Source organism: Myxine glutinosa, chromosome 2 (genome assembly GCF_964187855.1).
Source record: "Myxine glutinosa chromosome 2, kmMyxGlut1.1, whole genome shotgun sequence".
Taxonomy (NCBI): Eukaryota; Metazoa; Chordata; class Myxini; order Myxiniformes; family Myxinidae; genus Myxine; species Myxine glutinosa.
This window is the reverse complement of record NC_136262.1, coordinates 201,553,688-201,576,550: the sequence shown is the minus strand read 5'-3', so window position 1 is coordinate 201,576,550 and position 22,863 is coordinate 201,553,688. Positions and strand designations below refer to the sequence as shown.

General features: G+C 42.4%; 1 protein-coding gene across 3 annotated transcripts in view; it reads left to right on the top strand.

Annotated features, from left to right (window-relative positions):
* Positions 1-20,223, top strand: part of LOC137420927 (exportin-7) — a 319,100-nt gene extending 298,877 nt beyond the window's left edge. The window contains exons 26-28 of one of the 3 annotated variants that reach the window (XM_068106440.2): positions 2,153-2,251; positions 14,159-14,286; positions 15,797-20,223. In XM_068106440.2, the coding sequence (XP_067962541.1) occupies positions 2,153-2,251; positions 14,159-14,286; positions 15,797-15,893 (324 nt within the window). In that variant the 3' untranslated portion in view covers positions 15,894-20,223. Of the gene's footprint in view, positions 1-2,152; positions 2,252-14,158; positions 14,287-15,796 lie in introns of those variants that run through there. The other 2 variants (XM_078772182.1, XM_078772184.1) reach the window with 2 other exon arrangements.
* The last annotated feature ends 2,640 nt before the right edge of the window (positions 20,224-22,863 follow it).

Sequence of the window (22,863 nt, the reverse complement as noted above, 5' to 3'; positions counted from 1 at the left end):
TGTTCTTTCAGATTTTGTGGTCATTGTCTGCTGGTATTTGAATCCTTGGCAGGTGCACCATCTTGTTTGAAACTCGGTTGCGCAATTATCTTCAACTCACCTTGGGTTATCTCATATTTTGGAGAACCTCGAGCTTTTGAAAGATGAACAATGCATTAATTCTGTGTTTGAAAAATACAAGGCATCTGCATAAATTTTGTCACAGTGAGACGTTGTGACTATGTGATACCTTAAAAGCCATTTTGAGCATTCAATAAGTTGTGCTAACGAGATGCTCACAACAATCCAAGACACACCACAAAGGTATACTGAGGCTTATAGCCTATTTGTAAATAATATATGCATTCGTGAGTATCTCATTCAGAGGCCTTTTTGAACACCCCTCAGAGCTGATGATATCGTACTCGGATAGTTAGAAACCAATTGAGCATACCTTTCGAAACCAGTTTATCATTTGCCACATGTGACCATATACAAATGATCTCTTGTTTTGAAGTATCAAAACCCAAGGCCATAGTACACTATCATGAAAATGATGATGATTAATGGATGCCATTTAGTCTAGTAGGAAGACTAGGTCCCCCTGCACCCCCCGGAGATATACTTCTAATCAGTGTTTCTAGATTGGAAAAAATGTGTAGAAAATGACTAGCTATGGCCCCAAGCTGAAAAAATGTCCCACATACCATTTTTATGCAAATTACTGCTGCAAATTTTATGCAAAATTATGCAAATTTTATGCAAATTTTTGATGAGGAGTAGAGTTGAGGGGTCTTTGAGGGCTTCATCGAGGTGCTCTCGGTTGCAAGACTGGGTCATTCTGAGAAGCACAGCAGGGTCAGAGATCATGATGTTCTCCTCCTCAGTGAATCTCTCCATCAACAGCCTCTCCATTGCCTCACACACTGTTTTGAGGCAAAAGAGGGACTTTGCGTAGGCCTTTCCACTGAGAACACCTTTGAGAGATCCACTTGTTACTAGTTGTGCCTCAAAGAGAATCTCTGCATATCCAGAACCACGCATCTTGTGTCCAGTGAGCATCCCGATGTAGTTCATGGATGTGTGGAAGGGTCCAATCGTTACTACATGACTAGCAAATTCATTTGGCCAGCGCCAGATGATGGGAAGGGCTTTCATGCAGACACCCAGATCAAATGTATTCAGGACCCATCTCTGACCCACCTCAGCAGTTGCTGCCTCGGAACGCTTCAGTAGCTCACGAACAACTGCGTTGTCTGTGATCGGTCTGTGCCTGGTGCCTGCATGGCATGGCAATGGCCTGCAGCCTGTGCCTGGGCTAGGGGGTTTCACCTCTGCAACTGGTTCTCCCCCACCCAGCAAATCAACAGTCGACTACTGCACGCCTATCCACCAACCGATCACAGACAACGCAGTTGTTCGTGAGCTACTGAAGCGTTCCGAGGCAGCAACTGCTGAGGTGGGTCAGAGATGGGTCCTGAATACATTTGATCTGGGTGTCTGCATGAAAGCCCTTCCCATCATCTGGCGCTGGCCAAATGAATTTGCTAGTCATGTAGTAACGATTGGACCCTTCCACACATCCATGAAATACATCGGGATGCTCACTGGACACAAGATGCGTGGTTCTGGATATGCAGAGATTCTCTTTGAGGCACAACTAGTAACAAGTGGATCTCTCAAAGGTGTTCTCAGTGGAAAGGCCTACGCAAAGTCCCTCTTTTGCCTCAAAACAGTGTGTGAGGCAATGGAGAGGCTGTTGATGGAGAGATTCACTGAGGAGGAGAACATCATGATCTCTGACCCTGCTGTGCTTCTCAGAATGACCCAGTCTTGCAACCGAGAGCACCTCGATGAAGCCCTCAAAGACCCCTCAACTCTACTCCTCATCAAAAATTTGCATAAAATTTGCATAATTTTGCATAAAATTTGCAGCAGTAATTTGCATAAAAATGGTATGTGGGACATTTTTTCAGCTTGGGGCCATAGCTAGTCATTTTCTACACATTTTTTCCAATCTAGAAACACTGATTAGAAGTATATCTCCGGGGGGTGCAGGGGGACCTAGTCTTCCTACTAGACTAATTATAAATATACTTTATGGTATGTCATCAGTTGGACAAAGTGCACATGGAAGTGGGGTAAGAATGGTCTTTTCTTTATCTTTGTGCAGATGTTGTCGACTGTGTTGAACATCATCATGTTTGAAGATTGCAGGAATCAGTGGTCCATGTCCAGACCCCTGCTTGGCCTGATTCTGCTGAATGAGAAGGTAAGCATTTATAACTGTTTTGCCTAACGTGTCATAATGGATAATAAGCTTTCAATTGGTGAGCTCTCTTAAAAGTACTACTGACATAAATAATGATCATAAACAATCAACACAGAGATTTATTTTTTTTAAACCAAGATCTAAAGAAGGGAAGTGTATCGTAGACTGACAGGTATGAGACTTCTCCCATGTGATCAAACCTGACCTTCATCACACCAGTGAGAAATGCACAAAAATGTAGTTATTTCAGACCCTTTGTTATGTATGACTGCACATTTATATGTTTGTAAGAAACTGCATGTTTTAAATTATAATAATCACAAAGTAATTTTGGATATCACTTCATTTGTCTAGTCATTTATGATATATGCTGTGAAAAGTGGCTGATTTCGTTATATTTCAAATGTGCCAGTAAAATCTGCAAAAGGTCCTCTTGCTACTGTGACGTATTCCTCCCCAAACCCCAGTTACGGTGCACCTCAGAGTCTCGAGAGGGAACGCGGCAGAAAGATTTGTTATTTTGAGTGTTCTAAGAAACCATGGTAAAAGCACACCAATGGTTTTGGTGTGGTTTGTGGTAAAACCACAAAAAAGTAATTGTATTAAGAACTCTCACATACATAATAATAACATTCTTACAGAAAGTACAATGAATATATCACTTGCATCAAATGAACTATACATATGATGGTACCATCATTCCCCAATGCCCTCAAAGCAATGAACTCACGATACGCCAAATGTGAGTGGAATGTAACATTCCCCAAAGTCCGTGCACAAATCCCAATGCGGTGAAGGTCGAAATCGTGCAGAACGGCAAAACGACAGGCAGGTATTGGTGCGGCTGTGGATGATGAGTTGCGAGGTGACAGGTCGATATGGGAATTGAGCCGATATGGAAACCAATGGCAATCCACACGGTGAGGTCGATAAGGGAATCCCAATGACAAAACAAGATGCACCAAGCTGACAGCCTCTTCGAGAACAAAATGGCCTATCGGCCTGTAATGGAGGTGCTGCCTCCCTCCAACAATGACTCACACTTGGTGATAAAACCTGAGACGCAGGTTTAATTGCACTCGCAATATATGACAATGTTGCGGGCAATCCCTTTCCCGGGAAGCCTCAACTCATTCGCGACCTTTATCAAAAAAGTCCACTCGCAGCCCCGACACGACTTACGGCTGTATCTGTCTCATGGCAGTCTTCTCCCTGCCAATCCTCCTCTCTGCCAAGCTCCTCCTCCCCTCCTCTCCTCTTCCAGTTTCCTTGCCGCGTTTACCCTTTTCCTTCACAAACATTTTTTTTATACCTTTTACTAAAGTCATCTCCATTTCACACAAAAATCTTAACAACAATATTACCTGAAACTAAAAGTCCTCATCGTATATAATATCAACAAAGGCAGAAGTGATGAATCCGTAACACTACATCTCAGTAATGGAATTGTAGAAACACAGGGTGATGTGGGACATCGCTTGATTGGTGATGCATACGATTTCTCAAAATGTTATCTGTTCTCAGTATGGAATGCAAAATTGTACAACACTTCCACGTTGTACACAAGAATGCGTTTTTGAGCTGCTGGCGAAGAACCCGTCCATCCATTTATTCCACAAGTTGCGGACAGGATGACTTGTAATACTTTCCCTCAATGGTAGCGGCACTATATGATACACATTTACCAAAAAAGAAATGGGACCTTTGTCACCCTGAACCCCCGAAACTCTTTTTTTTTTAACCTCGTAAAACCTTCCCGTGCAGCTCTTGTTGACAACCATCTGTTTTCAACTCATTCCATCCAGCGGTTGAGGAGTGCATAGAAGTAAAACAAAGAGACAAACCACTCAAGTCGAATCCCCTCCCCTAAACTTATTGGTATGTCCCAAATATTTGAGGCTTGGAAAGAGCGCACCTGAACTGTCACCTTGCTTGGTGGTTGTCTTTCAAAAGGACAGATTTACAGGGGATAAAGCAATAAAAGGGGTTTTTAGTGAAATGCGGTTTTGACACAAACAATAGGAGGGGAGACAACGTGCTTTCTATCTGATTTTATTGAAGCATATTCCTATTGTGGTTTATTTTACCTCACACTTGTGCTAAAATATGAACTAAGGGAAATAACGATTGTAATCTTTACATTCTTAGCCCATAGAGGTCATTTCCGCAACTCTCCATCTTACTATAATTCACCAAATGTCCGTCCGTCTGTCTGTCTGTCCGTCCGTTCGAAGGTACTGTAAAAACTGCTGAACCGATCGCAACTATATTTTGGGTGGATAATCCTGGGATCTCCAGGAGTAAAATAGGGTATTTAGTTTTCCAAATTTCAGCTTTAGTCTCCAGAATTCTCAGGTTTGGACTCCCGCATAACATTCGCGTTCGCATAACGTTCATTCTGACGATGTTCTCATTGTGACGATGTTGTTTTCCCGAGTGCCGCACAAATGGCTGCACCGATCGCTGCACAGCTGCACCGATAGGACTCGCTGACCTCGGACGAAGACCTTTTATAAGGACACGGGTTGAATCCCTGCTTGAGAGAATTCCATCCCCCTCGCCGCCATCACGGCCGTCTCTCCAACTTACAATCCCACGAGATATGCGGAAAGGATGACCCAAAACCAATATAAACATCATTCAACATCATTCGTATATAAACATCATTCGTATATAAACATCATTAAAACTAAATAATGACCTCGGCCAAAGTTCAAATGACGTGACTTTAAACTCTACATGAGAGAATTCCACATCGCTATTTTGGCGGTGAATACGCTAACAGATCGGTCTCCATCGATCTTGCCAAGGCCGTAACAGCTATCGGCTCAAAATCCTTTTAACTGTTGATTTGGTAGTTTTTACAATGAAGGAAACATTAACAATGTTGTTAAAAGTTTATTTTGTGATTAATTTGTGATTGGAGATTATGTTGTTTGGAATTAAAAAAGAGATATCGAGTTCAAGTGAATGACGACATGCCGTGATGGTTTCTACTTTCTGAACGTGAACTTCGCGGATCGCCATATGCAGATTCGCCACGGTCCCACGATCGATGTTTCTATACGTGAACGTATCTGTTTGTTTGCGGACGGGTACGTTTTTCATGGAAGTCCTTCACGAACTTGCTGTCCATGTCTGACATGCGACCGAAGGTGCTCCAGGAATGTGGAATTTATTGGTTTCATGCTTTAGCATTCGCCATATCTGCATTGCCTATTTGCTTCTGGCCTCCCACCCGTGCATAGCACGGGTATCTCACTAGTATATGTAATATGAAATAGGCAAAGCCTAGAAATGAACAAAACCAGAGAAAACTAAACAACTGAAAAATATGTACAGGAATAATTTTTAAAATTTAAATCACACAATTGTGTCAACATTACATATACAACTACTGTTTTCGTTGAAGTTACTCAAGGTGGTGACAGTCAACACGATTTCCAAACACTTTGGGATAGAGAGTATCTTCTTCTTATTTTTGGTTCCGTTATCGCCTCCAGCATGCGTTAAACACAAACTCATTTTTATCTCCGGTTTGTTATCCGAGTTGTCTTTATTGGTTTCTGGTCTACAAAGATAATATCAGTAAATTAAAATTGTTTTTCCTTCTATTTTGGCAAATATACCCGCAATGCAATGGAAACAAATATGGTGGCCCCCATACAGCGCGTTGGTTCTGCCAAAGCAGTTTCTAGGCCAAGGTCATGCTGGGCAGTTTGCCATCCTGGAATTTGCAACTTGAAGTTTGTTCCAGTGGTATCATGACGCAACATAACAAAGGGAACAGCTGCAGAAAGGGGACACTCCAATAGCAGGGCAGAGGGAGAAAATAGACAGAGACGGATAGACAAGGGATGCAGTTAACGATGAGAGGTAAGGGAGAATGCATAGGGTGGACAAGATGGATACATAAGCAAATTTTTTGGGTGGGTCGGGGGTGGTTTAACAGGTGTAGAAAATATCATTCTGGACCAATATCATTCTGGACTGGATTCTGGTCCAGAAAATTCTGGACCACGTGCATCCTGAAGATACCTGAAGGGGACAAAGGCAGAAGGTGAAAATTTTGGCAAGGTTCCACTAGGTTTTAGAGGAGGGAGACAAGTTTGATAGTTCATTCTTCAGATTGGACAGATGTTGTTTTCTGGCTCTCCAGAGAGTAGGCGGGTAGCACTTACAGAGAGTAACACTTACTGCGAGCTGTGTGGAAAAATCTTCGTGGAATGATTTTAAAGCAACTGCCTCACCACAGGATTCAGAGTACCAAGATGGGTAAGATAACTGAAGAGATGGGATGAATCTGTGCAGAAGAGAGAGCAGGTTTCTGTGGAAGAATTCTCAGGCTGAAGTAATATCAGTGGGGGTGGATGGATATAGGAGACCAGTCCTGATGTGTAAAAAAAAAAAAATAAATAATTATATATCTAACAAACATACATATTTTATATATTTATATATATACATATATATATATATATATATATATATATATATATATATATAGATATATATATATAAAATATGTTTGTTATATTTTTTTTTTTTTTTTTTTTTTTTTACACAGGATATATATGGATATATATATATATATATCCATATATATCCTGATGACTGGATATATATATATATATATATATATATATATATATATATATATATATATATATATATGTATATATATATATATATATATATATATATATATATATATATACATATATATATATTATTATTTTTTTATTTTTTTTTTAAACTGCGAATGTGCAGAACCTATAAATGTTGAGGTCCGACTGCATCATCAAAGACATAATAAGCCACAAAGCTTTTTTCCCTTGTCTGCCTTGACAATTCCCTTGCAGATGTTAGAATGTTTTGAATTACGTCTCTACTGTATTTCCAAAAGTATTTGGACCGCAAGAAAATACACTGATACTTTTTGTCAAATTTGGTCAAATATCAGTTGTGTGATTTCTCCATTCCTAGCCCAGAGCAAATGCAATTCCAGTGATTGATTGTGGTATGTTTACTAAGGCCGTCAGGTAGCATTCCAAGATGTCCCAGCACAGTCCGTTCGATTGAGTTTAATTTAGGTCACTGTTCTGGCCACTACATTTTCAACGTTTTGATCTTCAAATGAAACAGAAAACCAAATGCTGCTTGGAGTCATCAGAAGGAACCAGAAGAAATAAAGAGCATAGATGGAGTCATCAGGAGGAACCTGGATAGGATTCGGGTTTCAAATCCTGAACAACCCGATGAACAATGCAACCCGAACAACCCGAACGATGAACAACCCAACCCGAGCGATGAACAACCCGAACAACCCGAACAGATGCAACCCGATGTTAAGGTTGTTTTTTATTATACTGTTGTGGACAGACCTAATGGTCCTCACTGTGTCTTGCACCAAGGCCAGTCATGCATCACCATTTAAAATGTCACAATAAAACACTTTCATGAAGCAAATGCTCCTTTGCATTGTTGGGAAAATGCAAATAAGGTGGTTGAGAGAGTTTGTTTCAATTTCGGGTGTGTTATCCCAATATTTAAGATTCGTTTTGGTGCCATGGATATGCTGTGGAATATACACTTCATTTAGTATGTTTGCCTTTCATGAAAACAACAGCTGCCTGTCTGGGTTTTGGCTTGATGGTTTTACTTCTCCCATGTTGGCTATCAAATTTGCTTATTTTCTTGCTGTTGATTCAACACTCAGTACCAATTAATTTTTTTCCAGTTGCCTTTTTACAATATACAATAGACTGGAATTTTACAAATACAATAGACTGGAATTGCAAACAATGTCATAATGCGCAGTCCCTTTTATGTCCTTTTTGTCAAATGTCAAAAGTCCCTTTTGCGCAGAAAAATGGAGTGTCATTTTTGGTCTTTTTGGATTCTCTGTACAAAAATTCACCCACTCATTACCCAGTGCCATGTCCATTAGAGATGTGTACAGGAGGAACGGTTCATCAGATGGGTTTTGCTGCAACCTTACCCCGCCCACAAATGAGATGACAAGGCATTTACAAAGTTTGATGAACAAAAACTGCTTGGACAAGCTTCATGCAGGATTTTGAATAACACACACACAATTGATTATTTTGTATTTCAAAATTTTGCAAAAATATTGTATTCTAATCCACAAAAACTGCTTGCCGATCCCACTTTAGCATGCAATTCAGATCACTGCCTTTCTTTGGCCTCTAATTTTTTTTATGCCCTCACCTGAGGAGGTTCAAACAGATAATAAGTGATGGTCAGATAGATGTGTGGCCTGTGTATCGGCAGCCAGGTATTGCCACTTTTATTCCCATACCTCTCACATGCCAACCTGATCAACACTTGGCTGCATAACATGCCAGACCTAATTAATCGATCTTACTTGTGTGATAGCCACATATCTGTATGATAGGTATGTGGCTAGTACACTCGCAGTAACAACTACTGAAGTCTCCCATGTATCGTAAGATCACCCTCACCACACATGCGCAGCTCCGAACCGGTGGGAAAGTGTCTTCTGTAATGACCGACGTGAAAGGATTGTGACTTGTACAATCCAGCAAAGTCCAAAGCCACCAGTCAAAATTTATTGGAAAGATGTACTTGGATGCCAGGCATTACGGACTCGAGTCTCGGCACTTCGTACACGCACTGTAGTTGTTGTTGCAGCGACTCATCAATTCCTTATGTGGGGAATTTTTCCCCAATCAGACAGCAAAGTCAGAAAAAAGCAAGAGTTGGATTCGACACCTGAGATGGCTGTTACCATGCTTTGGAAATGTGTACCCAGTTATCTGTTTTTTTTAAATTGTGTGCACACTATTTATGTGAAATAAAGGTATTTTTGTTCAAATGTGTTCATGAAAGACATCATCTTATGATGATTTGAGATGTGTGTTTGTTTGTTTGATGTTTATGCACTCCTGAACTACTGGACAGAATGCATTAATAACTGGTGGTCATACTCGGAGGTAGGTGCACAGGGGTGGTTTAGAGAGTAAAACAAAATCATAATATCCACCAGATGTGCAGAGCCATCTGCTATTTAAACCGCATGGCTGCGGACTGTTAGCCTGGTATGGGGGGCTGACAGGTACTGCACCTTGCCCACAGGTGACCTGGGGTTATGCAAGGCAGGGGCATCCATCTCATAGAGGTATCAGAAGACACCCGCATACCCAAATTTCTCACCAAGAGGATGTTCCCCTGACATTGGATTGCAGTTCAAAAGTGAACCTTTTTTGTGTGCAATGGAGGGGCTGTGACTCATTTTTATCTTCTATTTTAAACTGTGCCACTAATTCTGCTTTTATCTTTGCTATTTTAACGTCTTTGGTATGACTTGGCCGGGGTTCGAACCGCCAACCTCCCAGACTCAGAGCGGACGTGATTATTGTTACGCCACCAAGTCTGGTTTGTGGGATTTACCTCAGAACTAAAGCAAATAAAGTTGTGTATGTTCTTGCTATAGCGAATCACAATCGTGAAAAGTAAAAAATACGATCAATATCAAAACTAAAAACAAACTAAATTGAAACTTGTTGATTAATTGGTTTGTTTGTTTTTATACTGTGCTGGCAGCTTTTATAAACACGTTGTTCCTTAAACGAATTCATTGCTTTTCCAAAATGGTTGTGAGTTCTGGAGTGTGGGGTAGAAAGTTCTGCACTTACCATCTTCAACTCTTCCTAGTTTGGGTGGCTGGCCCTCCTGGTCAATGTTCTGATGGAGAGGTAACATCAATTCAACTTTTAATATCACTTTCTGTGGACTTATTGACACGTTGCTTGACAATTCAGCAGTCCTTCTGCTTGTGTCTGGGATCGGGTGAAGTTCATGGTCGTCTTTTCTCAATTGGACACCTCTGTGCCAGCAGAGTCAAGGTTTGTTCTCTTAAGCTCCTTGATTGGAGTCGCAGGTTATTAACCTGCACCCTTTTTTTTCCTGAAACATGTCAGCTCGCCGTGCCAACTCGATCTCCCGACATTGGTTCAATTGTGAACCGAATGTCTTCAACAAATCTTCTGGTTTCAGTATCCAGACTTGCAGAATGAGTTGTGCACAACGACTTTGTTTTCCTTTCACTTTCACTTCTCTCTCTCCTGTTCTTTATTCTCCTTCGTCTTTTCCATTTTGCCACAATTTGATTTTTTCCTTTGGTTGTCTGTCAGTAAAGTTTCAGGAATACTTCTTATGGAAGCCAATTGACTTTAATTGTTGTTTTTTTGCTTGTCTTTATTCTTTACATGTGGTCATTCAAAAATATTTCAATAACAGTGGCTACTCGGTTAACTGTATGTACAATTTGTGTCACATGACTGGTCATGTGATTTTATTTTCAGTGGCAAATAGTTTTGCAAAAGAAGACGAACAAAACATTTTCAACAAGTTATCGATAGACATCATTCGAAAATGTGTTGATTTAAAACCATCGTTTTGAACATTATACATCTGTTCACTGATTTTAAGAATGATTTGCTTTTTTTGATGTAACCTCAGAGTGGTTGTTTGGTCAAGTGGATTTACAACTTGTTTTTCTCCACTGGTCGGTGTGGGTTCGACTCGTGGCTTGAGGAGGTCTTTAGTGCAATCTCGTATTGTTAATTGAGGAGCTCAAAAGCATCATGATGAATTTGTTTATTTTGCACACCTCTGCAATTCGGTGGTTCTCAACCTGCGGCTGGCAGGCCACGTACAACCCAATCTGCACACTGCTGCGACCCAAGTGACATCCTTTAAAAAAAAGTTAAGATGCCACAATTTTTTTTTCTTGAACCAGAAATTGTGCAGTAACCAATGAGCATGCTCTCAAAAGCCACGTGCCTTGGTTACAAGTGCCTCACAAATCAAAATCCCTGTAAATTTCAAACTGCATCATGAAATTTGCTACGTACAGGGTTAGTAGAGATGTTACAGAATATTGATTACCTCCACCTCGGAAGGTGAACAGAGGTCCTGCCTGTTTGTCTGTTAGCATGATATCTCAAAAGGTTGTAGATGGATTCAGATGGAATTTGGTGGACAGGTTGAATGTGTGGCAAGGCCGAATTTAATAGATTGTGGTGAAGTTCTGGATCGAGATACGATTTTTATTTTTTTTGGTGATTCTTCACCATTGAGAGATGATGATAAAAACTATATACAGGGTGTACAGGAGGTCTTGCCATGTTCGGCTCAGCATGTTTGTATCCACCAGTGTGTATGTAGATATGATCCGAGAACTAAGATCCTGCAGGTTTAATTGTTGTTGTAGACAACATCTTTGACAAACCCACACAGAAAAATATCAAGGGGGTTATGTCTGATGATCGTCGGGTCCAGGCAGTTGGTCCGTCTCAGCCAATCCAGCGACGTGTAAAGTTTTCCTTCAGGGTGGCTTGAATGACTAAGGCCCAATAAGGGGGAGCGCCATCCTGTTGAAAAATGAAATGGAGCTGCAGGTTTTCAATCTGTGGGAAGGTGAATACTTCAAACATGTTCATGTCAATTGTTGAGGTCACTGTATCCTCCGCAAAGAAAAACTGACCCACCAATGGGTCATGGAGAAGGCCACACAACACATTGACCTTTGGACTGTCGCGTACGTGTTCAATGACCACTTGGTGGTTTTCAGAGCCCCAGATCCTCACATTGTGCCGGTTGACCTTCCCCAATACATGAAGGGAAGCTTCGTCTGTGAACATGACCTTTTTCAGGTAATCGTCGTCGTCCTCTATGCGACTGAGCATTTCCAATGCAAACGCCTCAAGTTTGGGTCCATAATTTGGTTTTAGTTCCTGCAGAATCTGCACCTTATAGGCATACAGCTTGAATATTTTATGCAAAATCCTGTGTACAGTGATGGTTGGTAGTCCCAGTTCTCTAGATCCGTGTCAGATTGATTTTCTGGGACATTGTTGAAATGATTCACGCCCTGTTCAACATCTGCTGCACTTGTGCTTGATTGACCGGTACTTTTCTGTTTCTGACAACTTCCAGTCACCTTAAACCTCTTGTACCACTCTCTGATACTAGTCCACAATGGCGGATTATTTCCATACGTTGTACGGAAATTACGCTGAACTTGTGTCAGATCTCGTCTTGATGAACCATTTGACACACAGCTTTCTCCTGTGGAGTGGCCATTTTCTTTTACATTAAACCACCTGACCTGAAAATAAAGAAAACTATGAGTTTCTGTATCATATAAACCAAAGGGTATCATTGTGTCATTTGTGGTACTAAATATATTAACAACCAAATTGTCCAGGTATTTTTGTAACACCCTGTATAGCACGATATCTAAAAAAAAGTTATACATATACTCGGACGAAATTTGGTAGACAGGATGGGTGTGTGACAAGGACAAATTAATTAGATTTTGGTGAAGATCCTAATCTGGATCAGAGAATTTTTTAAAGTGATTTTTCTCCATTGAGAGATCAGGCCAAAAACGACATATAATATAGCACAATATCTCAAAATGCTGTTGATGAGTTATGACACCACTTGGTGGATGAATTGGTTAGGTGACGAGAGCAAGCGGTTAGACTTTGGTTCCGGTCCGGATGCAAATCTGGCCTATCGGTTGTCTACAAAACGTAAACTGTTCAGCCTGGCAAAGGTATGCGCTCTACCGAGTGCCGATGTAGTTTGTATTGTATTCCTGTCAGGTAGCAGATACAAGACGTTTAAAATGGATACACAGATGTGGCCATAACACACCGAGAGCTGAAATTGTGGCCCACGATTGTAATTAGGCTAAGAACCATTGCTCTAACCCTAACCCTCCCTACATTTGTGAACATTATTATCACGTGTTATCCAAACCATTCATGGGTTGTTTTGTCTTCTTTTTTGTTTTCATGTTTGCATCCCCTTAAAGCATATTTGTATAAATCATCAAATTTCATGATTTTGTGGATTTTTTTTTCTTCAAACATTCGCATAAAAGGAAGCCCTACAGGATGGTGCAGAGGTAGCGTGCTTACCTTTTATTTGTCTGGCAGACATCTGTCTTTTATCTGTCTGTCTGTCTATCTGTCTTTTATCTGTTCATTTCTTGACCAGACTATAAACTGTTGGGCTGGTGCATAGCGTGTTTCATCACAAAGTGCCCTGTCCCTCTGATGGTTGTTTAAGCTTGTCTGGTGGATGATATTGTTGGTTGTCTGAAGATTGATGTTGATGTATGATATGATTGATGTATGATATGATTGATGTTGATGTTGATGATATTGATGGATGTTGTCTGATGATTGGTGTTGATGTATGATATGATTGATGTTGATGTTGATGATGATTGATGTTGTCTGATGGTTGTCCAGTCTGCTAGCATTTGTTGGTGGATGATAAAGATCTCATGAAGGGTCGGAGAGTTATCACCGGCACTCTGAAGAAATTGCTACCCAATTTGGCTCCAGTCGAATTTCAGGACAGGCGAGTGGGTTAGTGAAAAATTTGGGCCAAATTTTTTTCCTCGGCTGACCCCACATGCGATTAATTGGGACCGTTACAGAAGTTGTTATACTATAGTAGTAAAAAGAAATCTAAGCCACAGAGGCAGGAATACTTTGTATCCCTCCCCCCCCCCCCCCCCCCCTCCTCTCCCTACCTTCCCACATTCATGAAAAAGGAACATCCAAAATTAACAAGGGAATATATAGTGTGTGATGAGAAAGAGGTGGTGGAGGGCAGTTAAAATTTCCACCATGTTTTCATACATATTATATAGATGGCCCCTTGACCAACAGCCATTTTAATATGGTACCTTGTCACGAGCTGTGAATAATTAAGGCCCTTTGCATCTTTTTGTGCCAAATCGGTATTATCCTTCATTTCCTTGTTTGCCTCTCATTCCAATAATTTACTGGTACAGAGTGTGTTCTAATTACAGGGATTTTCCCTTTTACGCTCATTCAGTACTTTACGGAGCTACGGAGCAGCCTGGTGAGCAGCCAGCCCTTGGAGACGCAGCAAGCGATGCACCTTTGCTTTGAAAATCTGATGGAGGGCATTGAACGCAACCTCCTCACCAAGAATCGGGACAGGTGGGCGTTGCAACGGCGATCACAGGAGGGGCTTAAGCTTTTTTGTTTTCACGTGTAGTGAGCAGGAATGTGGTGTATCCATGCACAGTTGCATTTATTTTTTTATTTTTTTTAGCATTAAAACCAGTGGGGACGTTTTTTAGAGAGGACAAGTTAATTGGCATCGTTTTGGGGCAATTAAGTTTGCATTTCATTGCAGCAGCAGCATTGACCACCGCCTTATGCACAGTTTTGCTCGGCATAGTTTGCGCATGAGCGAACACGGTCAGACTGACGAATGCTGAACGGCTATATCCGGCTGATGGTCAATTAAGCTCCACATTAAGTTGAGGTTACGATGCTTAAAACGAATTTACCAATAACGCAACCACCAATCTTTGTGATGACATCATCTCCCGTGCAGGGAGTTTGCGGTCCACTCCTCTTCTTTGTCTTCAGTTCAGTTATTCATTTGGCCAGGCTTGTTCTGCACCTGTACATACAGTTGTGTGCTCCACGTGCTGTTTCACCGCAAACGTTTTTGTGCAGGTGCTTGCACCACCTGACCAATTGTCGTAAGGATTTGTGGACGCGCTTTGCCATATGCACCCGTAATAATGCTTCCCTTGCTATTTCTGTAAGATTTGTGCGAAGCAACCGCCAACCTGCCCGTAGTGCCATCGCTAATGGAATGGAATGGATGTGGTGGGTGCAGGGGGAGTTTGTTGAAGGGATGAAGCGAAGACGTTTTGAAAACTATTAATACACAGGTGCTAACTTGACCTGAGTATGATCAAAAGGTGTGCAAATCGACTTTTCAAAACATCGACATCTCGCGCAATGAAAGTTCACTGGCAGTTGGACTCGTGCGACCTGGTCTCCTTGATGCTTCACTCAGGCTTTCGATTTTTATGACTTGCAGCGTTTTACCTTTAACAGCGGAATGCCATAACTCTTAGTGGAAATAGATTTCCAGCTTGTTCTACAGGTTCAGAGCACTGATTTCCTTGGAATTTTAAAGTTAACTACTACTTGGAATTGGTTCTACTTGGAATTTATTTAACCATTTTATCATTTTCAGGCTCAGGCCAGCTTTTATTTATTTTATCGAATCTAATTTTTTTCACAGCGACCCAACAGCTTATGGAGGAGGTACCTTTATTCCACATAGGACAATGATATCAACAGATGTCATTGTGCTTCTCCTTAAATTACCCGAACATTCGTAGACGTTGGACAAATCACCATTTTGTCCGCGATTTTAATCGGGAATGCCGGCATTGTGAGCGCTTTCTTGCTGAGGAACGAATGCCGTACCGCAAAACGGATTGCCTCTCTATTGATCTAGAGAGTGAAAGGAGCCTTTTTATCAATTCAAAGTATTTTTTATGTATGGCATTAAAGTGGCCACGTGTGTTCAACAGATATTCGATTGCTCTCGGGGTGGCATGACCTGAGCCCTTCTTGGAATTCCTCAAGATTTGACCCGAGATTTTTTTGATACTTCCCACTCCGACCTTTTCCCCACCAGGTTCACACAAAACTTGTCGGTGTTCAGAAGAGATGTCAACGACTCCCTAAAGAGCTTCTCCGCGTTTGCGGCCAACAGCGTTGACATGATGAGCTGAGACCCGATTGTGCCCTGAGCTTCGATTTCTTTCTTCCCTCCTTGTTTGATTATCTTCCACTGCCCATGCGGGTTTGCACCATTGGCCACTGACCTTGTGCCAGTGCTTGCAACTGCCCTCAATCTCGTTGACGTTCATGGGACGGTTACAAACTCCTTTATATCACAGCATTACCCTGCCCCAAGTTTATTTTGTTTTCCCCCTCTCTGTTCCCACACCTTCTTCTTCCTCCTCCATTTGTGCACTGCTCCCCTTCTCCCTCATCTGATTTAATTTGGCTTTCTATAACACCCCGTGCGAAGTGCATTTCTCCCCACGACCATCCCCTCATTGCCCTCGAACCCAGTTGGATGTTCCCACCCCTTCCCCCCGCCCTCTACCACCCCCTTTCCCTTCAGTCAGCTTATTTTGTACAGGATGTATTATTTCTGAACAGTTTTTCTAAGAAAATCCTGAATATTTTGGACATTTAATATAGCTCGTGAAAGCTGTTCTCGTTTTTGTGGATGTGTGGCTGGCAGTTTGAGGTTGCATGGCATACCCTGGTGTATAGTTTGTCACTCCATTTGCTATTTAGTGATGGTCATACTTGCGTGTTTTACTTTGTTCATTTGTTTTTTGTTTTTTTTTGTTTTTTTTCCTTCCTGAGAAACCTTTTAGACGTGCGGAACAAACTGGTTTCTTAGGAAATTTCGGTTTATGGCACAAATAAATGGAAATAAACACACAAAACATGCCGCACAGGGTGGATTTGCGAAGATCTCCACCAGCAGTATCGCCCCCTTACTTTCCGCCCCCAAAGTCTACGGTGTTTCTCACATCCCTTCCAGAGTAGAAAGCTTGATTCTACTCGCTTCGTGCTTCATCCCCGCCCCCCCCCCCCACCCCCACCCCCCAATTGTTTCCGAGTATAGGGCGGCTCGGGTAGCCATTTTGCACCGTGGAAGCGACTCCATCTATCGTCGTGGCCGGAAAAAGGGGTTGCCTTAATCATCCCCTGCACGACATGTGCTGCGCTGTTCTTTTTGCGTGGCTCGGAGCCATCTCCAGTCCCAGGGCTTAAAAGTATTAGTTTTGGTTTCCGTTACGTTCATGTGCGACCATTTCCATTTCCCTTTAGGTTTGCTGCACAGGCACGTTTATTTATGCTTTCATGACATTATAAGTTGCAACTCTCCGTTCCGTTTTGTTTTGTTTGTTTTTTGTTTTTTTTCCACCTTGCACGTGAGTTTGCTTTCAGTTGCTGGCCGTGTGCATGTTTGAAGAGCATCCTCGAAGTGGCATTTCAAACACTTGGTTGGAGTAATGTAAAAAAATTATAATAATGTACATTGATATTGCCTTCGCAGGTGTGTTTGTACGCGATGAGTGATTTGTACTAATTCCGTGTGCCATGAGTAGCGTGTGCAAAAGAGAGCGTGCCGGGAGCGTGCGTGAGATGGAATGAAAGTGTGCGTTTTGTTTTGGGTGCGTGTGCACGGTTGCAGTGTCTTTACGTACGGAATCGCCCTCGGCACCGGCGAGAGTCGTTTTCCAGTTCTTCCGACTCGTTCAGCTCCTCGAGGGTACCTTTTGACCTTCATTGTGCCCACACGTACTCCCATCCCCATTTTCCCGGGATTTTTACCTTAACCTGGCATTGATCGGCGGACACGCTCCTGTCTATTCGGACGCCAGTCTGTATATTCCACGCTCTCATTGAGCTCTTTTTCCCCGAACACGTTCGTGTGTGTTTTGTGTGCAAAGGTTCGTCCTGTCTGAAGCCGTTTCACTTGTTTTTTGGTCTTATGCCTTTGTGTGCTGATATTAATGACTGTGTTATGGATGGTGCATTTAATAAAGAATAATTTTAAACGTCTGTCGCGGCTCACTCAATCGCAGAGCTTCCACGGTGCCCAAGCCGTGTTACCGCTAAAAGGTACCCACCATTTCCAAGCAGACGGCCCTGGATATATTTCATTTTATTATTAATTTGAATACAGGCCTCCGCCTCGAGTTTTATTTCTCATGAAGCGCCATCTTGATTTGTATTATTATTATTATTATTATTATTGAGATGGTGTCGGGTTGGTTTATTTTTATATGATGTGCCTTGTTTCTTTACAACTCACCATCCTGGATTTATGATATTAAAATGGTGGCTCTTGTTTTGATGATACGAGAGTGATCTTTCTGTTGGGGAGGAACTGATGTCTCGAATGTGGAATTAAAATTTGTCTTTCTTGATTTGGTGAGAGAGTGTGTGAGTGTGTGTGCGTGTCATTTTGGCAGTGTTACCTACCATTTTATTTCGCTAACTAATTGTGCATCTGACAACACTGACATTTAGCTTGGTAAACCTTGGTTTACAATCGCAGCAAAGTTTACAAAACAATTTTAAGGGTTAGAACCATTTATTGGGCAATCAATACAGTTTGGCATCCTGCTTTTGCTTCCAAGCTCTCTGCCTGTGGCATGGAAGGCCACCTTAATTCCTGGATTTCTGACATCCTCCACACGTGTAGTCAAGGTGTTGCCATCAATGGAACCCTCTCCTCCCTTCTCCCAGTGGAGGCTGGAGTTCCCCACGGCATATTTTTGGGCCTAATCTTGTTCTTCATTTATAATAATGACCTATCGGATGCTCTGGAAAACCCTCCCTTCATTTTTGCAGATGATTCTCCATTGTCTTGTAAAGTAAACCATCAATCTTGCTAGGGAGACAGATACTCTGTGCCTCTCTCTCTTCCTCTCTCTCTTCCTCTCTCTCTTCCTCTCTTCCTCTCTCTCTTCCTCTCTCTATCTCTATCTCTATCTCTATCTCTATCTTTATCTCTATCTCTATCTCTCTCTCTATCCTTCTCTCTCTATCCTTCTCTCTCTGTCCTTCTCTCTCTATCCTTCTCTCTCTATCCTTCTCTCTCTCTCTCTCCCCGGAAATAATTAGGTGCTGGTCCAATTAATGGAGCATGCCCTTCAATCCCGGAAAATCTGAGTCCCACCCAGTCGCCCCAGAATGATCACCAAACGAACCCACCAATTTCCTTGGTCATCTACTGAAAGGGGTTCAGTCTCTTGAACCTCTCAGCCTCACCATCAGCCATGGCCTTTCCTGGGCTGACCACAGAGCAAAGCTGGCCTACAAAGCCAGCCGTAAACTGGGCATCCTCTGTCGATTCAAATCGAAAAATCAGGGCTACTCAGTCCGCAAGGCCGTAATGGAGTACTGCTCTCTGCCACGAGCGATCACTCCAGCATCATATCTCTATCTCTCTCCCTCTTCCCCCCGCCTCCCCTCCCCTCTCTCACCCTGTCTCTCTCTCACCCTGTCTCTCTCTCACCCTGTCTCTCTCTCACCCTGTCTCTCTCTCACCCTGTCTCTCTCTCACCCTGTCTCTCTCTCACCCTGTCTCTCTCTCACCCTGTCTCTCTCTCACCCTGTCTCTCTCTCTCCCTCTCTCCCTCTCACCCTGTCTCTCTCTCACCCTGTCTCCCTCTCTCCCTCTCTCCCTCTCTCCCTCTCTCCCTCTCTCCCTCTCTCCCTCTCTCCCTCTCCCTCTCTCCCTCTCTCCCTCTCTCCCTCTTCCCCCTTTTCTCTCTCTGCCTCCTCACCCCTCTCTCTTTGCCCCACCCTCTCCCTTTTCCCCACCCTCTCCCTTTCTCCCACTCTTCCCTCTTCACTCTCTCTCTCCTGGATATTGTGAAATCTAAAGCTGTAAAGATTATTGGAATCTCCTGTAATGAGGCGGAAGCACAAGGTCTGTTGCCGTCCCGTCCCATCACAGCACAGGCAGGTCGGTAGCCCTACCCTTTATTCTCTAACATTGCTCTCTCTGTTCTCTCAGTCCTCTGACCCTCCCCAGCAATTCCAGGATGCTTTCTTCTACTAACACTCTCCTAGTTAAACTTTAAAAATCCAGGCTACCTGCACACTTCTACATCTGGAAGCTGGTTCCATAGATGGAAGAAGAGTTGTTCTGTCTCACTCTTCCATCCAAGCTTCGAGCAAGCAGTTCATCGGCATCTCTTGTCATCCTGACCCATGATCTTTATTACCCCGTTAACCTTTCTGACCCCAACGCTCTTGCTGATTTCAGTCATTTATCTTTTTCTCTCTCTCAAATTCTTGAAAAGTATTCAAATCTTGGAATCGTTTACGTTTTTCGTTCACATGCATCCACCAATCAGCCACAGAATGACATTTCTTTGTATGCATAATAAACTCCTTGTTATTTCAGTCATTAAAACACTAACTTATTCAATCCACATGTTAATGTGGTTTGTATCACGGGTATTGTGCTCAGACACGCGATTTTATAATCACTGTTATGAATAAAACAATACAACCTCACGATGTCACAAGTCTTTACTCAAACGTCTCCACGTCAGTTTGAAAAGGAAGGAAAATCTCAAAGTGCTGGAAAAACGTACAAATAATTAAATGGAAATAATGTTTTACTTCGGTAAACGAACCTTAAATTCTTACTTTGTGGATTAATTATTCTTTTCAACCACCTCCCCTCCTCCTACCTCTTTCGTGCTCTTATCGACCTGGTTTTGAAGGAAAGGATGTCTATCATTCGGGCCGGTTTACCCGTTAATTTATGCCACATCACTTATTTTGGGGGGAGAGGGATGGTTGTCGCAAGAAACATCTCTCTTGTATTGTATCCAGTGTACCGTACGTATTAAAGGAACACAATCATGAAATGTTTCGAAGACGTGTTTTAGAGGATGATACCACTGACCAATTAGCACAAAAAAGAAACGGGCGAATAATAATCGAGAATAATAAACACGACGGATAATCGTGTTTTAAAATGGGACTATTTTCACTTCCGTTATGCAAATTAACTACTTCCGTCAATTTGTGCGACGTCAGGGGGGCACAACCTATTGATGGACTCGTATGTCCGGCCGCGTTTCGTCGCAAATTATTCTAGCGTTGAAGATGCCCATCGATGTGCCAAGCTTTTTACTGTTCGAATCGTCTAAAAATTTGCCCACATAATTCACAAGTCGTTTTTTGCATCTCCGACCAATGAAAAGATCGTCAACGACCGTGTGCTTTGTGTTTGGAAAAACCTAGCAACAACCAAATTTAACATCAAAAAACATGTTCATTCAAAATATCTTCTTTGCGAAGACCACTTCAAGGCTCAAGTCGTCAGCATTCGTACTTGATCAACATGCTCACTACCTGGGAAACGAGCCTTGGAAATTGCTGAAACACGATGCCGTACCGACACATTTCAGCCACAGATCCTACACAGTGCCCTCATCAGGACCCTCCATGGTTTGGAGACATAATGCTGAAATATAAAGTCAGGTAAGACGTCATTTTAACTTTTTTTTTTCCAAATTCTAATATTATCCATTGCAACTTCGTCAATGTCACTAGTTGCGTAGAAACAGTCCACAAGTAATGTACATACTACCACTACATTGTATTCAGCGAGTATCGTAGAGGTACTACTAAGACCCCTCCCCCGTTTGGTAAACTCGACATGTTTTATCATGATTTTTTGCAATAAATCATTTCTTTCCCATAAATATATACAGTCACGTGAAAAAGTAAGTACACCCCATGTAAAGTTTTGACTTTTTCAACATATTTCAACAAAGAGCTATTTGATCTTCATTTCAACAATATAGATAGATAAAGGTGATATAATATAACAAATATCATGAAACATTTACATTTTGTAGTCCATTGTATAATTTATATAAACATAAATGCAAATTTCGCATGTGGAAAAAGTAAATACACCCCTACATTTATCACTACTTCAAATACCTAGAATTAGAATCAGGTGCAAATGATTATAACATCGTTAGAGAGGATCTTGGAGGAACCTGTCTTATTTAAACCTCAGACATTTAGTTTGGTTTTCTCTTTGTTGTTGATGTGTGCGGCGTCACCATGCCTCGATCAAAAGAGCTCTCTGAGGCCTTCAGAAAGAAGGTTGTAGATGCCTACAAGTCTGGGAAGGGATTTAAAAAGGTCTCCCAACAATTTGAAATCAATCATTCGACTGTCCGGAAGATCATCTACAAGTGGAGAAGATTCCAAACAACTGCCCACTTGTTCAGGCCAGGCCGCCCCAGCAAGTTCAGCCCGAGAGCGGACCGCAAGATGCTGAAATAAGTCTCTAAGAACCCCAGAATGTCATCACGGGACCTAGAGGTAGCTCTTGCCACTGTTGATGTCAAAGTGCTCAAGTCTACCATTAGAAAGAGGCTGCACACATTTTGATCTACATGGGAGGTGTGCCAGGAGGAAACCTTTGCTGTTGTTACGGATTTTGCCCTAATTATTATTGGTATTATTATTATTGTTGGTTCTCAGTAAGGGTTATTGTGGTTAAAAGGTTTAAAAGCGCTCCTGGTAAAATGTGGCCGGAAATCCGGATCGTGACCCGGAAGAGAAAGGGAGCGAGGAAGAAGAGGCGGGAGGAGATCGTGAAAAGACGTTTTTGTTGAGGCTCCGGACCGAGCGTACAGTGCGAGTGAACCTTGCGTCCTTGAAAGGAAGTTCTTGCGATAGGAGATATTGCCGGAGTGCTGTGGAGCCTGTGTCGTCGGGTATCCTCACTGAGGTTCCGGAGTATCCTTGCCTCAAAGCTCCGGTTCGGAGCCGTCCGCCATCTTCGCCACGCGCGCAACCTGCAGTGAACAGGTTTTTGTCGCGTCGGCCGGGCATTATTCCCCGGTGGGTTGCCGGGGACGGCTGTGCAAGAAAGTGGCTTTTGAGGATCATACGGAGACTCGCTGATTGAACCGCAAACGTGGACGTCAGAGCGCGTCTTTGGGAGGTTTCCCATTCCACCGCTATTGTGCGGGCTGTTGGACCACGTGACCTGTGGGTTGCTTCGATCGTCCACGCCTCAATTCATGGTGATCGGACATTGATCCAACGATCGCTGGAGCGAATCGACCTCGCCTTGGAGGGGTACAGAGACATTGGGGGAGTACTGTGAGTTTGCGTTAA